At 56.8% G+C, this 14,200-nt stretch overlaps 1 protein-coding gene across 12 annotated transcripts in view; it reads right to left on the bottom strand.

Annotated features, from left to right (window-relative positions):
- The window catches only part of CACNA2D2 (calcium voltage-gated channel auxiliary subunit alpha2delta 2), a 132,782-nt gene that overhangs the window by 63,757 nt on the left and 54,825 nt on the right, over positions 1-14,200 (bottom strand). For all 12 annotated transcript variants that reach the window (XM_033132767.1, XM_033132769.1, XM_033132768.1 and 9 more), the window contains exon 3: positions 4,556-4,672. In XM_033132767.1, coding sequence (XP_032988658.1) covers positions 4,556-4,672 — 117 coding nt within the window. The remainder of the gene's footprint in view (positions 1-4,555; positions 4,673-14,200) is intronic.

Genomic DNA, 14,200 nt, shown 5'->3' with positions numbered 1-14,200 from the left:
TTTTACTATTTAAATGATACTCGCTCCCCAGAGAGGCCACTGATGGTGGGAACACTGTCCACTGGAGCCCCCAGAACCAGGGCCACAGCTGCACCCCCATCTCATCCATCTGGGCCTTGTAGGTGTAGGCTGGGAGGGGTGCTCGGTGTCTTGTCTCTACCACACGAGGAAGAAACTGCAAGGCAGGGACTTGCCCAAGGTCACTAGGTCATCCCAGAGCAAGCCTGTCAGAGGAGATCAGAACCCCATTTCTCTGCGAACAGCAAACGCCATGTGGCCACTAGTGGTAGCACAGAGGAGAGCGGTGTCAGGGGCATTGTGTGGGGTCTGAGCCCAACTGCCTGGATCTAAACCCTGGTTTTGCCGTGAGACCTGGGGCCAATGGCTTAACTTCTCTGGGGTTCAGTTTCCTCAAATGTAAAATGGGGATAAGAGAAGTAAACCTTGGCTTATTTGGAGAGATCTGGAGTGTTCGGTTCATTTTAGGCCCGACATGTGGCAGACACTCAGAAAGACGCCAGTAATCGTGGGAAGAAATTATTTCTGCCATTTCAGGGGCAACGCCTTGAGCTCTGAATCTCTACAGAATCATCTGTGGGCACTGAAAAATACTGAAGCCCAGCCCCACCCCTACAGAAGCTGATGTACCCGGTCCGGGGTGGGGCCTAGGCATCAGGAGTTAAAAGCTCCTCAGATAACTCCAAAGTGCAAACACGGTTACAAACGCTGCATGAGGGCAAAGGTACAAAGGTCCAGCATCTGGAAAGGTCCTGGCCCCAGGGACAATGCGAAGACCCTGAGGGGAAACACGAGCAGGGTAAGGAGGACAGTTTAAGGGCTGAGCTCTCTAGGTCCTGGGTCCCTAGCCCGGCCTCCCCACTGCCTTGGGCTTATCCGAGGTTGAAAGGCCCCTCCCAAGAGTAGACTTCTTGCCACCACTGATGTGCCCTCAAGAACCTGCTCTAGCCTGGCTGCTCTGGTCCCGGGCTTCCCATTCTCCAGGAACTAAGCCCACTGAGCCACAGTGCCCTTGCCTTGTCCATGAGAGGAGGCCGGAATGCCCCACACTGGGGTCACTCCTCACCATATCCAAGGCAATGACCCCTCCCATGGCCTCTCCTCTCCCAAAGCCACGTGGCAGAGGTGCGAGGGATCAAGCTGAAGGTGACACGACCTTCAGGGACACAGTTTTCACTGTGGCCTTTATAAACGATGGCTCCTGGATCTGTGAAACCAGAAGCATGGGGCAGAGATGGTCTCATGTCCCTATTTTACAGAGGGGGAAACTAAGGACTAGATAGGACTAGAAAGAGAGCTCCACGCGTACACACCAGCGCCAGCCTGCACACAGTAGGCCGTTAGTGAATGTTGATGAGTAGATGGAGGAAAGACTACAACCATGAAGAGATGACCTTTCTGAGAGAGGGGCTGCATGTCAAGACCCCAGCTGGGAGGACAGGAGAGTCCTGATTTGGGTCCAACTCTGCCTCCAATTTGCTGTAAGAACATAGGCACCTCCCTCCTTTTCCTGGGACTCAAGACCCAAACGGTGTGGGTCCTGGCTCAGAGAACCCATCTCCCTGGGTAGAAAGTTATGAGAGGTCTCCTTCAGGTCTCCAAAGCTGAGGCCCTGCAGGTTTCCCAGACCTGGGGATGCTGGTTGCCTGCGTTGCAAAGCCTCTGACCTGACCGACTCCTGCCTGACTCTTGGTCCATAAACCACCCTGTGCAGCTTGGAGAAACTCTTACAAATGTCTGATGGTCCCTGATTACGTGAGACAGCGAACTTCTGTACTGCATTGCTCAGTTCCCTCTTTGCAAACCCCAAATTAAAATTCCAGGCCAGAGCAAGAAGATTTAAATTGGATTACTGGATGGGGTCCAGGGAGAGAGGAACGATAGAGTGGGGGGTGGGCGAGCCCAGACCCCTACTACCTCTCCCTCCATATGTATTCAGGCTGCAAACAAATGTGGGAAAGGAGAAAATGGCCAGAACTTGATTAAAAGCAAATTTAAAATATAATTAAGACCAAAGCTCAGTTTGAACAATTAGGACCAAGGTGGAAGGAGGATGGTCCTCCCCTTCCTCTGGGATACAGACAGGAGCATCTTGTGGGCCGACGTCAGGGGACGCTGCCAGGCGAGTGCTGGGAAGGGAGGGCTGTGGGCTCTGTGCTCACCTGAGGAATAATGTGCAGACTCAAGAGCCGGCTTAGGGTGCGAGTGACCTGGATTCAAATCCGGCTGTGCCACCTCCTGGCCTGATGCACGGTACCTCTGAGCCCAAGCGTCTGCTCTGTAAAGCAGGCCTCCCTCACAGGGTTGCTATGAGAATGGCGTGTGACAGACGCAGCACATGGTGACTGCCTGATCAATGAGCGTCTTTTTCCATCATTCTTCCATCGAGAATCATTTCTATTTAGTGCCAACTGTGTACCAGGCCATGGATGGGCTGGGCTGCAGATGCAGTGGAAAGGAGACTGACACCTGCCCTGCCTTATGGGGCAGGGTCTGGCATGCAGTGCAGGGACAAGGCTGGGATCAGGACCCCAGGCCTTGGGCTCCCGAGCTGTCAGGTTGACTGTACCTCTGGGAGTGGGGACAGGAGCTTGTGGAGGGACTCCAGCTCTGCGATGCTTGGAGGGGCTGGGTCCTGGACTGGGTCCTGGGCGCCAGGTGTGGGAGACAGGTCGGGCATCTATCACTGCCACCACTTAGCCCACCCTGTCCCCACTGAGGTGACGGGTCCTAAAGCCAGGCTGGGTAGCAGGCCTAAAGGGTGCTCCTTCCTAAATGGATCAAATGGCTTTGACACAAGTTCAAGGCTGGCAGCCTTCAGTTTGTGAACTGGGCAGGGGGTGGGGCACAGCTAAGCAAGGAAGTAGTAGGCAAATGGGGGTCTGGAATATAGGGGGGAGGGAGAGATAAAGACACAGAGAACAAGAGAAAGGGAAAGTGTCCAGGTCACCTCCAGTTCCAGGAAAATGCATAAAGGTGGGATATGGTGTGCTGGCTGGGGGAGCTGGGGCAAGCAGATGTTTCCCACAGTCAGAGCAGACCCATGGGGACTGCTGTCCCAGCTGGAGACTTGGCTTTACTTTCTCCTCACGACAGTTCATTTCCCCAGTTGTCCCTGACCTGTGACTAGGAGATTCTGAAGGTCGAGCTGGGCCCAGTTCCCAATCCTCTGGGTCCACATTGCGTGGGACGCCCTCAGGGTTCACTCAGCCTGGGATGCCAGCCTTTCTTTATCCCAGGTAACACAGGGGCAGGCAGGGGACCCCAGGGGGACAGCAGGGCCCAGATCCTATGCAAGGGGGTCCTAGTTCTCTCCTGGGGCCTGGATGTGGTGGGCTGGATGGATGCCCTGACTTGACCCTGCCAGGACACTGGTCTGAGCCTGGACATGCTTGTGTGGACTTGCTCATCTGTTTGTTTGTTTTTAAATAGTTTTATTGAAATATAATTCACATACCATAAAACTCACCGACAAAAGGTATATAATTCAGTGGTTTTTTAGCATATTCGGCGTTGTGCAACCATTACCACAATCGAATTTTAGGATATTTTCATCACCCCCAAAAGAAGCCCTATCCCCATTAGCACTCACTCCCTACCCCTCCCTTCTAGCCCTAGGCAACCACTACTGTACTCTCCATTTCTATGGATTTGCCTGTTCTGGACATTTCACAGAAATGGGGTCACACAATAGGTGATCTTTGGTGACTGGCTTCTTTCATTTAGTATGTTTTCAAGTTCACGTCGTGGGTGGATCAGTACTTCATTCCTTTCATTGGACTCATCTCTCTGACTGACACAGGCTGGGGCAGCTGCAGTTGTGCCCCTGATCTGGACGCAGTTTGGACCCCCTCCCTCATTTACTGCACGACCTGCCCAGGGCACTCTGCAGCTGTAGAAGCCCCTCCCCAGCTGCTCTCCCTGGGGTGGACAGAGTACCAGGGGTCTGCTGGCTTTGGAGAGCTGGGCAGCGTAGCCCAGCAGGTTCTGTTACCTCACAGAACCGCAGTACCTTGGTGCTGACAGGCGCAACCTCTCTGGGTATACAGGGGGACCCCGAGGCCCGGGGACGGTGGGGTTCAGAGGAACATTCAAAGTCACAAGCAGAGCAGGGGTTCCCACCCCCAGCATCACATGGCCACAGCTTTCTGTGGGGCTTTCAGGGCCTCTTCACACTCCCTCCCCGACAACCTTCAGTCCACCCTGCCAGCCATCAACAGGTCGCTATCCTGGCTAGGCGCTCACCCAGGGCACACGCACAGGCAGAGCCGAGGAACGGGAGGGGTGGAACCTGCCTGGGCCCCACCATCATACCCACACCGGGTCCTCAAGACCCCTGGTCACCCCTCATGTAGCCTACTCCAGATAAAACCATCCTGCTCCTGCCACAGCTGCCCACAGTCCACGTGGACACAGCCCTGCCAATGATGGCCCCGCCTGTGAACACTCGCTTGTGTTCACAGCAAGTTAGGACGTCACCCTGACAGTGCAGGGCCACTCTGCCAGGCCCTCGCTCAATCCATGCAATTGCACCTACCTTCAGGGCCTGTACCTTCCTGTCCAGCAGGCTCTCGATGTCCCCTGCCACCTTCTCCACCAACTTCTGAGGCTCATTCTCCTGTACCTCAAACAGATTCCGGTTATCTTTGTAGATCTGGAAGGAAGCAGAAGCCAGGCGTGAGGCCAGGGTGGTCGCACATTCCCACGTCACTGGCCCTGCATGTCCTCCATGCACAGCACAGGCCAGTGCTCACCCCCACTCGACCCTGGCTGTGGCCAGAGAGAGCGTGGCGGTCTGGGAGTTGGGTCCAGTGCTCTCATGGGCTTGGAGGAAGGGCACGGACATGGGCTCCAGTTTGCACTGCTTGTGGTTGGTAGGAGGGGGTTATCGTCGCTTTCTCTGGGACTCAGGCTTCCTCCTCCAGGGCCATCAGCAGCAAGCCCCTGACTAGCTCAGAGTGGCTGAGAGCAGTAGACGGGGAGGGTGGGCTGGGTAGGACGCAGGGCGTTGCGGGGGGAGACGGAGCCAATAAGCACACGTGCACACCACCACAAAGATGCTGTCACACCCACGCGTGTACACACGCCTATATACCCATACGTGCATCACACGCACAGCCAGCCCTCCACAGGGCTCAGGCATCCAGACCCCTTTTTGCTGGCACTGCCCCAGGGCATTTGCAGAAACTGTAGTGGGAGCTCTGGGTGCCCTCAGGGTTCCTCTGTCATTCAGGGCACAGAATATGGGAGCAGGGACCAGGGAAGAAGCAGCACATGGGGGGACAAATGTGCCCTTCTCTCTCCTCCTTGGGGGGCGGGCCTGCGCACACACGCACACGGGACTGTAACGCTGATAGCCTGCATCTGCGTGTGTGAGCGGGTGTCATGGCTCAACACACATCATCTGTGCATGTGTCTGCATGTTGGGGGTAGGATGCTAGGTCAGGGCCTCAGACAAAGCCCGGGGGCTCTTAGGTGAGTAGTAGAAGCAGATTTGTGTGGGTGTCTGTTCACAGCTGGGGTCTTAGGGGCGTGTCTATATGCACTGTATACCCCTGTGTGTGTCTAAGCCTGACTGGGTCCATGTGTCCATCCAGGTGACCCCAGGAGGTCCGTGCCCCAAACTGGGTCCTTCACCAGGGGCCACCAGGCTGTGCCTTCAGACTGCAGAGGCAGAGCGATGAGAGACAGAGAGGAGCTGATGCGGAGATAAGGAGGTGGGGGAGGCAGCTGACGAGAGACAGACACGTAGGGAGATAAGGTCGGCAGTGACAGCAGGACTGGTAAGCCTCGGGCATCTGATGGGGGAAAAGATGGGGACCAGGTGCCTCCAGAGCACCTGCCCACCGCACCTGGCAGTCCAAGGGTTAACGCTCCGCACAAAGCACTCGGGCAATCTCCTCCTCCCACCCCCATCCCTCCAGGTTTCTTTTCTTCTTGTCCTTCTCTTAGAACAAAATAATTTGTGGTGAAGTTGCTCCTTCCCACAGAGCAGTGGCGATTAGAGGGCAGGGAGGATGGAAGCCCCAAGTGGGTACCAAGCCAGGCTGTTGCCTGGGACCCTTGGGCCCTGCCTCAGGACAGAGGCCCCCCATGGAGACAGAGGTCAAGGAAGGGGCAGAGCCTGGGGATCATTGGGAAATGCAAGGAGTCCGGAGCCCAGTGCCCACTGTTGGGGAACCTGAGGCTCAGAAACAGGAGAGGACAGGTCAAGGACACGTGACTGTGAGTAGCAAAGCCAGGTCCCCCATTCCCCCAATGCCCAGGTTTCGGGACATTAAAAACACACCCTTTCCCAACCTTGGACTGCACCCCTGGGTGTGTGGAGCCCATAGTCTCAGCCACACTGGCTGAAGCCTTGGCTGAGAGCACCCTGGTCCACTTTTGCCAGCAGGGGGCGCAGCTGCCTGGCTTCTCAAGGCAGGGGATGGAGTTCCCATACCTGACGTCCCTGTCAAGGTCATTCCCAGGTACCCCAATCAGGACTGTCCATAGCAGCGGCAGCCCCAGATCTGAGGCTGGACCGTGCAGCCTGCTGACAGCTCTCCTCAGGGAGCCCAGGAGTTCCTCCCCGCCAGACCCAGGGTGCTCCTTGCAGCCTGGCATGGTGACTGGGCTAGGGCTCAGGGGCCTCCGAGAGAGTGGGTTTCCAGGTGGCAGGGTCACACCTCTGACAGGTGACACAGGGCTTGAAAGCAGGGACCCAGCCAGGAGTTGCTCCATCTCTGAACCTCTGTCTGATCTATTAAATGAGAAAACAGCAGTCCCCACTTCACAGGCCGACCGAGGACCATTGTCTAGCATCACTAGAATTCTGCAGAAGGAACCACAGTCCCCTTCCGCCTCCGCTCTCTCCCTGCTAGATCTGCACTCTTAGGATCCAAAGCCATTGGTTCCCATTCCTGGGCAGACAGCCTCAGTTTTCCGAGGTCTGCCACCTCTAGCTCCTCCCCTCTTCCCAGATCTCCCTGGGCCACCCGTCCCTAGCCATCCTGTCCTTGTCTCCGACACCTCAGCCTGGGCCCTGGAAGTGACAACAGGGAAGCCCAGACACAGGGACGCCACTGATAGGGCACAGCCATAGCCAGCTCCCTTCCATCTCTCCCCAAGCACTGCGTGCCTGGACCCTCGGTGAATGCATGTGCGCAAGTCCATGTTCAAGAACAGAGCTCTGGGGCCAGCTGGACCTAGGTCTGACTCTGTTCCACTTCTGCCTGCAGCTCTGCTACCCCTTGGAACATGGGGCTGCATCTGCCATGCTTTTTTCCTATGCCACTTGTACCCAAGGACCCACCGTGACACCCATCTGTTGGCCCCTGGTGCCAGCACACAAAGCCTCTGCAGCCCATTGACCTGGCATGCACCTGCAGGCCCCTGGGTCCCCAGCTCCTGCTTATTCCTACTGCCACCCCTTTGCTCACACTGTCCCTGCTTCCCCTCCGCCTTTCCCTGCTTATCTAAATCCTCCCTAGAGCAAGGCTGGGGAAAGGGGCTGTGGGGAGTTTCTGGGGAGATGAGGGTAGAACTCCAGAAGCAGAGGGGCTGGTCCAGCTACCAGCCAAGCCTCATCACTACACTCTGCACAATTCTGTTCCTAGCATTTATTCCCAAACTTGAAGGTGAGGCCTCTGGCATAGGGGACCCATGGGATAGGCGGGGGATTTGGTGGGCCTGAAAGGGGCATGGGGAGGACCCAGGGTGATGCTGAAGGCCTGAGGCCTGTGAAAGGCAGAAGGGCCATTCTGGAGGGCAGGAGGGGGAGGACTGGTGGAACCAGCCTGATCCACTAACCAACCACCCAACCCTGCAAGTAAAAACAGGCATGCATGCGAGGCTCCTCTCTGCAGCGAAGGTGAACAGGCCCTAATCTCCGGAAAATTAAATCAGAAAGAAAATGGAACGAGAAAGATTTGATGCAGGCTGAGCCCTGCTGCTGGCTGTCTCCTCAAAGGCCCAGGCTCAGCTGGGGGTTTGGCTGGGTCCTCCAGCATCCCGGCCCCTCCCCATGCCCAGGGCACTGGGAAGGGAGGGCACAGGCAGGGTGCAGGGAGCTCAGCCCCACGATCTGGCCTCCTGGGGGATTTGCTGTTCTCCAACCCCCTCTAGCCACATCTTGTTGTCTGGTCCCTATTCTCAAAATGAGCAGTTGCTGGGGGTCTTAACTGCCAACAGCCCTCATGCCAACAGGTTTCTCGAGAGAGCAGCAGCAAGTGGACAAGAGATGGCGGGCTGGGCCTTCCTAGGCCAGCCTGCATGGGCAAGCACTGGAGGCCACAGGGTCTGGGGTTGGAGATGGGAGTCAGCTACTGGAATGGGGTACACTTGTGCCAGGGATCAGGGGAACTGTGGAAGGAAGCTAGGGAGGTCACGGTGGCTCAGGGACCCTGAGCTGGGCCAGGAGGGACGTGCGGTCATAGGGGACTGGTAGTGATTAGTTCGGGGACCCCAGCCAGTCAGGGCAAAGCTCCTGCCCTCAGCCCCACCAGGCTGCTGCCTCTGTCTTGTGCCTTTGTGGGGAGGGTATTGACATAGCCGTTAATCACCCTTGAAGGTCACAGCATCGATAGAATAGCCGGGCACCTGCAGACCCCTCCTACTGAGCATGCAGGACAGATCCAGGACAGGCTGTACTTCCCTCACCCCGCAGCCCAGTTCCTGACTGGACTGAGGGGCTGCTCCCCAGGGGGTGCACAAACCCCCCACCCAGATGCTCTGGGGACATACCAGGCCCTGGACTGTGTGTGTGGCGGACAGCTCCCTCGGGCAGGGGTTGTGGCCCACCCTGGCCTTCCTGGTGCAAGACTTAGAGTAGGATAAGGGGTCCTGGGGGCTCAGAGGACACAGTCGGTGCACAGGCAGGATGTCAGGTGCCACCTGGGGTCAGGCTCCATCAGCTACCATGTTAGGTTCCCAGGTGGCCATGTCACACTGCCACCATCCTGTGGTGGGTTGGCTCCAGTTAGTCAGCTATAAGTGGTGTCACGTCACAAGTAGGATTTGCACATTATGATAGTTGTCACATTATTGATAACTAACCTTCATATTAATTAGGGAGTTCCTGGAATGAACTTTCTGTTGAGGCGATCACAGACACCTGCCCAGGCCATTATAGTGTAGGCCTGCACGGGCTATGATGGAGGACACAAAGGCAGTGTGGGAGCAGTGGGGAGGGCTCTGGGCCTGGCTCCAGGAGCAGGTGAGGATGTGCTTCCTGGGTCACTGTCCCATTAAAGGTTCCATCTCCTCCCCACCTGTGTCCCTACATTCCTACTGGGACACTCCGCATTCATGCCACTGGCTCTTGTTGGGGCTCTCTTGAGCCTGGGGCAGCATAGATGGACCAGACCTTGTCCCTGGCTTCCTGGGACTCACCATCCAGAGGGGACAGATGTCCGTTCAGTCTGCTAACAGCAGAGGGTGGCAGTGGGGAGAGGTGTGTGCAGTAGACACTTGGGAGTAGGGGTGGCCTGGTTGGGTAGGGCTGGAGGGGGGATCAAGGAAAAGACTGGGATGATTTTTCAGGGGACAGGCCATCTGAACAGAGTCTGAAAGGCTGGGTGGGAGTCTGCCAGACATGGGGATAAGGGACTCCAGGCAGGAGTAATGGCAGGTACCATGCTGGGAGGAGGGAAAGCTAGTGGACTGCACAGGACAGGGGCTTGTGGTGGGCAGAAGGGAAGCTGAGGGGAAGGGAGGTAGGTAGGAAGTGGGGGGGGTGTAGGGGTTCTCAGGGAAGGAGGAGGTGCAGCCTAGATCACAAGATGAGAAGGCCCTGGTGGCTCCGTGGCCCCTTGGTCCCCAAGAGGCAGCTGCCAGGAGCTCTCACCAGCAGATTTCCCTTTGAAAAACTCACAGGGGCACAAAGCACCCGCCACCACCCCCAGCAACGCCTCCCTGTTTTTAAAGTTAAAGTTTAGTTGACTGTCATCCATTACCGCAATTAGTACATTATGTCTAATTATGCAATTAGTGTAAAAAGTGCACTTGCCGCTGAGAATGGGAAATTGCGCTGGCTCGTTACGCTATAAAATCCATGTCATAAAAAGGCTCAATCTCTTGTTTTTCAAAAGACACAAAACCCAACACAAAACAATAAACCAAATCCTCCCAGTTGAGTTAGGGCCAATCTGTGCCAACTCCCTGTGCTTCCCCCATGCAGATCCCCACCTGTGCAAGGCACGACCCGCCACAAAGCAGCCCTGGGAGCACGGTCCATTCCTGGGTGCGGTCTGTCTTTGCTCCTCTGAAACAGATGTGAATTTCTAAACCTACTTCAAAACCATGCCAGTCCTGATTCTCCATCCATTATTCCAGACCTGCCTTGGAACGAGGCCTCCAGCATGAAGGCCTGTGTATTTCAGGTGAGAGCAGTCCTGGCGGAGCCATGGCCTCCACCCGGCTCCGAGGGTGAGAGGTCCTTTCTCCAAGGTTCCTGAGAGTGCCTGTGAGAAAAGGGGCATATTCCAGCTCAGGGGAAAACTAGAGTGACTTTCTCACACTCTGGGCTCCTGAATCTTGGGAGGTTTGCCTGTTTAGATAGTGAGCTCCCCATTACAGGAAGTATGCAAACCCAGCTGTCATGGGTGCTGAGAAGGGAGTCACCCTGCATAGTCCCTGGACTCTAGGCTGCCGCCATTAGATGACAACATCCCCTGTGTGCCTACGTGAAGCTCACAGTCAGTGACCCTATCTTCCCCAGGTTCTGGCTCCCTTGGATACTCAAGAGGATACTTTGGAGACAGGTGGGAGGTGAGAAAGAAATCTGACTGGGGGAGACCCCACCACAGAGGTGACAATGCCAACTAGCCAAGCCCATGGGAGCTGGGAGGGGACACACTCCAGTGTCCCTGACTGGGCACGCTCCTGTGTACCCCAAAGCAGATGCTTCAGGCCCAGGGCTCCATCACCCACGACCCTTCTCCAAGGTCACACTTTGAAGCTTTAGCATAGGCCGCTTAGTGCCTGCCTAAGAAACCCTCTCCCTGCACCCCTTCCTCCAAGTTCCCAGCACTCCTTGAGTTCAAGATGCTGGACGCGGGCCTGGTGGTGAGTGGTCCAGTGTCACAGAGACTCCTCCCAGCCAAGAGTCTGTCCTGACCTCATGGGGATGATGTGTGCACCTCTTGCAGCTGCCACTGCTGAGCTCTGACAAGCTGATCGCAGAGCACAGAACCTGAGACATGGGGTACCTGGGCTCCTACACCTCACCCACCTGCAATGCGCACTCATTGGTTCCAGGTATGCTGAGGCAGCGGTGCGGTCCACACCCCGGAGGGAAGCACTTACTGAGAAGGCAGCTGAACTGTGGGGAGGGGAAGTGGGGGCTGGACCCCATTAGAGGGATACTTATTGCCTACACTCAAGGCATGGGTCCCTGGAAAACTGGCCTTTGTCACAGGCCTTTGTCTACTCAGGTGACCTTGGCGAGCAGGGCAGCTGTGTCACAGCCCGGCCACATAGACGCTAGTCACGGAGACTCTCGAGGCCCCTGTCCTCTTGATTTGGTCAAGGATAGCATCAGAAGTGGGGGATTTGAGCCCGAGGAGAATCGAGCTGCAGGCAAGATCTGGGGGCCCCTGCCTGCTCCCTCTTCCCTGAGCTGGGAGCCGCCGGCTGTCGAGGCAGCTGGGAGGGAAGCTGTGCCCAGCATACCAGCTGGCACGGGGGAGTGCGAGTAAACATACCCACACTTTCCCAACTTGCAGAAGTCGCCGGGTGGCGGCCGGCTGGTGTGGGCGCCCATGTTTACGGGAAACAGATTGTTTGTGCCACGTCTGGGCCCCCTTGCCACCCACACTGGCTCAGCTCTCTCCCACTGCCTCCCCACCCTGCTGGCCCTGGCTTCCTTCTGCCAGGGTTCCTCGGCCTCTCAATTACAGAAGGACAGTGACAGTGATGATAGGACCCTCCATGTGGCCAAACAGGGCTCAGCACATAACCCATCAAGCTGTCGTCATAACTATCCTAAGAGGCAGGTATGGCTATTGTCCCCATTGTACAGCTGAGGAAACCAAGGTGCTGGCAGCTGGAGAAACTGGCTGGAGACCCTGGGCAGCGAGCAGAGGAGCCCGAGGTCCTAGGCTTGTCAGACTCCAGTCGTCAGTTCCAGGCCCCAGTGTCCATCCGTTGCCCCGCCTCCCGGACAAATGTGGTCTGCTCATTACCTGGGTCACCACCTCAAGTAGCCCTGGCCCTCGGACATGGGTCTTGCCCTCAGGGCAGGGCACACAACTCCCTCCCCCCACAACAGCCCAAGGAGAGAGGCCCAGGGCCTGGTCGCTGTCCTGCCATCTGGCTTCTTCAACGCCTTCGCCCTCTTAGCCTCTGTTTTCAGCTCTGTAAGGCCTTCTCCCGCCTCTCAGGAGCAACAGTTGTGGCGGGGTGGGGTGAAGGGCTCTGGGGGCCAGGGTGGGAGGCTCCAGCGGGCCCTGGGCAGGCCAGGGAGGGCTCCCAATCATGCCACAGCTCCAACTGTTACCAAGGTCTCGTCTAAGATGCCTGTCCCTGAGACCGGAGCGGGCAGAAATGTACCCCCATAAACCTCCTTGTGATGGATGTGAGACAGGCCCGGAGGCCAGGGAGCAAAGGACAAACTCTGCTGGCTCTGCCCGTATCACCTCCATCCCACCCCTTCCGGCACTGACAGCCCAGGCTGGGCAACCCTCTTCAGGGGCTGGAGCGGTCCCTCAGTCTCCAGAGTGGCCAGAAACTGACCTTGCCTGACATTCCCAGATAGACTTCCTGTGTGTGTGGGGGGGGTCCACCTGGTGTTTCTTTATCCATCTCCCACCCTGACCTGTGACAAGGACATCAGGAGGGGCTCAGCCGCTGGCTGGCTTCTTATCTTACACACGAAGAAACTGAGGTACCTGGAGGTTCAGAATCAGCCCAAAGGGGAGCCTTCCTAGCCCGAGGCCCCTGCGCTTGCAGCTGAGGATGGCTAAAAAGCCACGGGTCCGAGTCTGGGCCCTGCACTATACCAGCCGCATGGCTGGCATGAGCCTTCACCCTCAGTGTCCACACAGCCCAGAGCTGCCTCAGCCAGGCCTTCTGGAGCATTCCTCTGAGATGAAAGGTCAACGCAAGGTGCTGCTGGCTTCTCTCAGGGCCTCCTTCCAGGGCTGCTCCAAGGCCCTGAGAGCTTTCCTTGCCCCACGCTGCCCGGCAGGGCCCAATTTTCCAGACCTCGCAGGCTGAGACTTGAGGCTAAAGATGTGCCACATATAGTGACAGCACCAATCACGATGAGGGGCGCTTGGGCTGGCTGCTCTTGGCATGTCAGGTGTGGGGGATACAGACAGAGAAGGAGGTAAACTGTGGCCTCCCATGTTATCCAGGGCCCCTTTCGGGGCAAGGCCATCCCAGGGTCCTCCCCATACCTGAGCACACATTGTAGTGCCGCCCAGCCCTGCATAAAGGCTTCCATGCCCTGACTGACAGCACCACATTCATACCCAGTGCTCAGGAAGCCCCTGCAGATCCTGCTCATGCCTCACACTGAGGCTCAGAGAAAGCACCGCAGCCCAGCGGACTTGTCCACTGTCACTGGACGCCCAGCAGCCCCAGGCCTGGGTGAGGTTTCGTGGGTCTCCATGTGCACCTCAAAAGGTGGTCTGCAGCCATCTGAAATGCTTAAAGCAGTGGCACTTTTCTGGGTCGTGAGGGCTACCTGAAGGTCATGGCTAAATGTTCCCGCTGGACACAGCATTTTGAGGCTTCTAACAGCATGGGTGCTGGACTTGGCCGGGGGCAAAGGCATGGTCTGATGGATAGTCATCTCTGGACCAGGGTCCCCAGGAGGGCCTGGCTGGGCTCCGTCCTCTGATCACAAGGCCCGAGTGTCAGGCACTGATAAGCTGTAGGCATCAGAGCCAAGCCGGAGCCTGCCCACGGAGACTACGCAAGTGCGGGAGGGAGTACACCGTGCGCGGCCCATCCTGTCCACATCCTGTCGGCACCTCCCAGCTCCATCCGGGTCCTTCCCTTAGTGTTCCTCTTATTTTTTTCCTATTCCCAATTTACAGGCTCTTCTCGAATTTTATGAATCCTTGTAAGTGCCCTTAAATCTTCTGTAGAACAAGTCGGAAGCATAAATAAATAAACAAAAGGAACTGAGTCACTGAGACCTTGCACGTGCTGAAGACGTGCTGAGGATGGGCACACATGAGGGATATGTGCACAG

This window comes from Rhinolophus ferrumequinum, chromosome 17 (assembly GCF_004115265.2).
Source record: "Rhinolophus ferrumequinum isolate MPI-CBG mRhiFer1 chromosome 17, mRhiFer1_v1.p, whole genome shotgun sequence".
Lineage (NCBI taxonomy): Eukaryota > Metazoa > Chordata > Mammalia > Chiroptera > Rhinolophidae > Rhinolophus > Rhinolophus ferrumequinum.
This window is presented reverse-complemented; position numbering and strand designations above follow the sequence as displayed.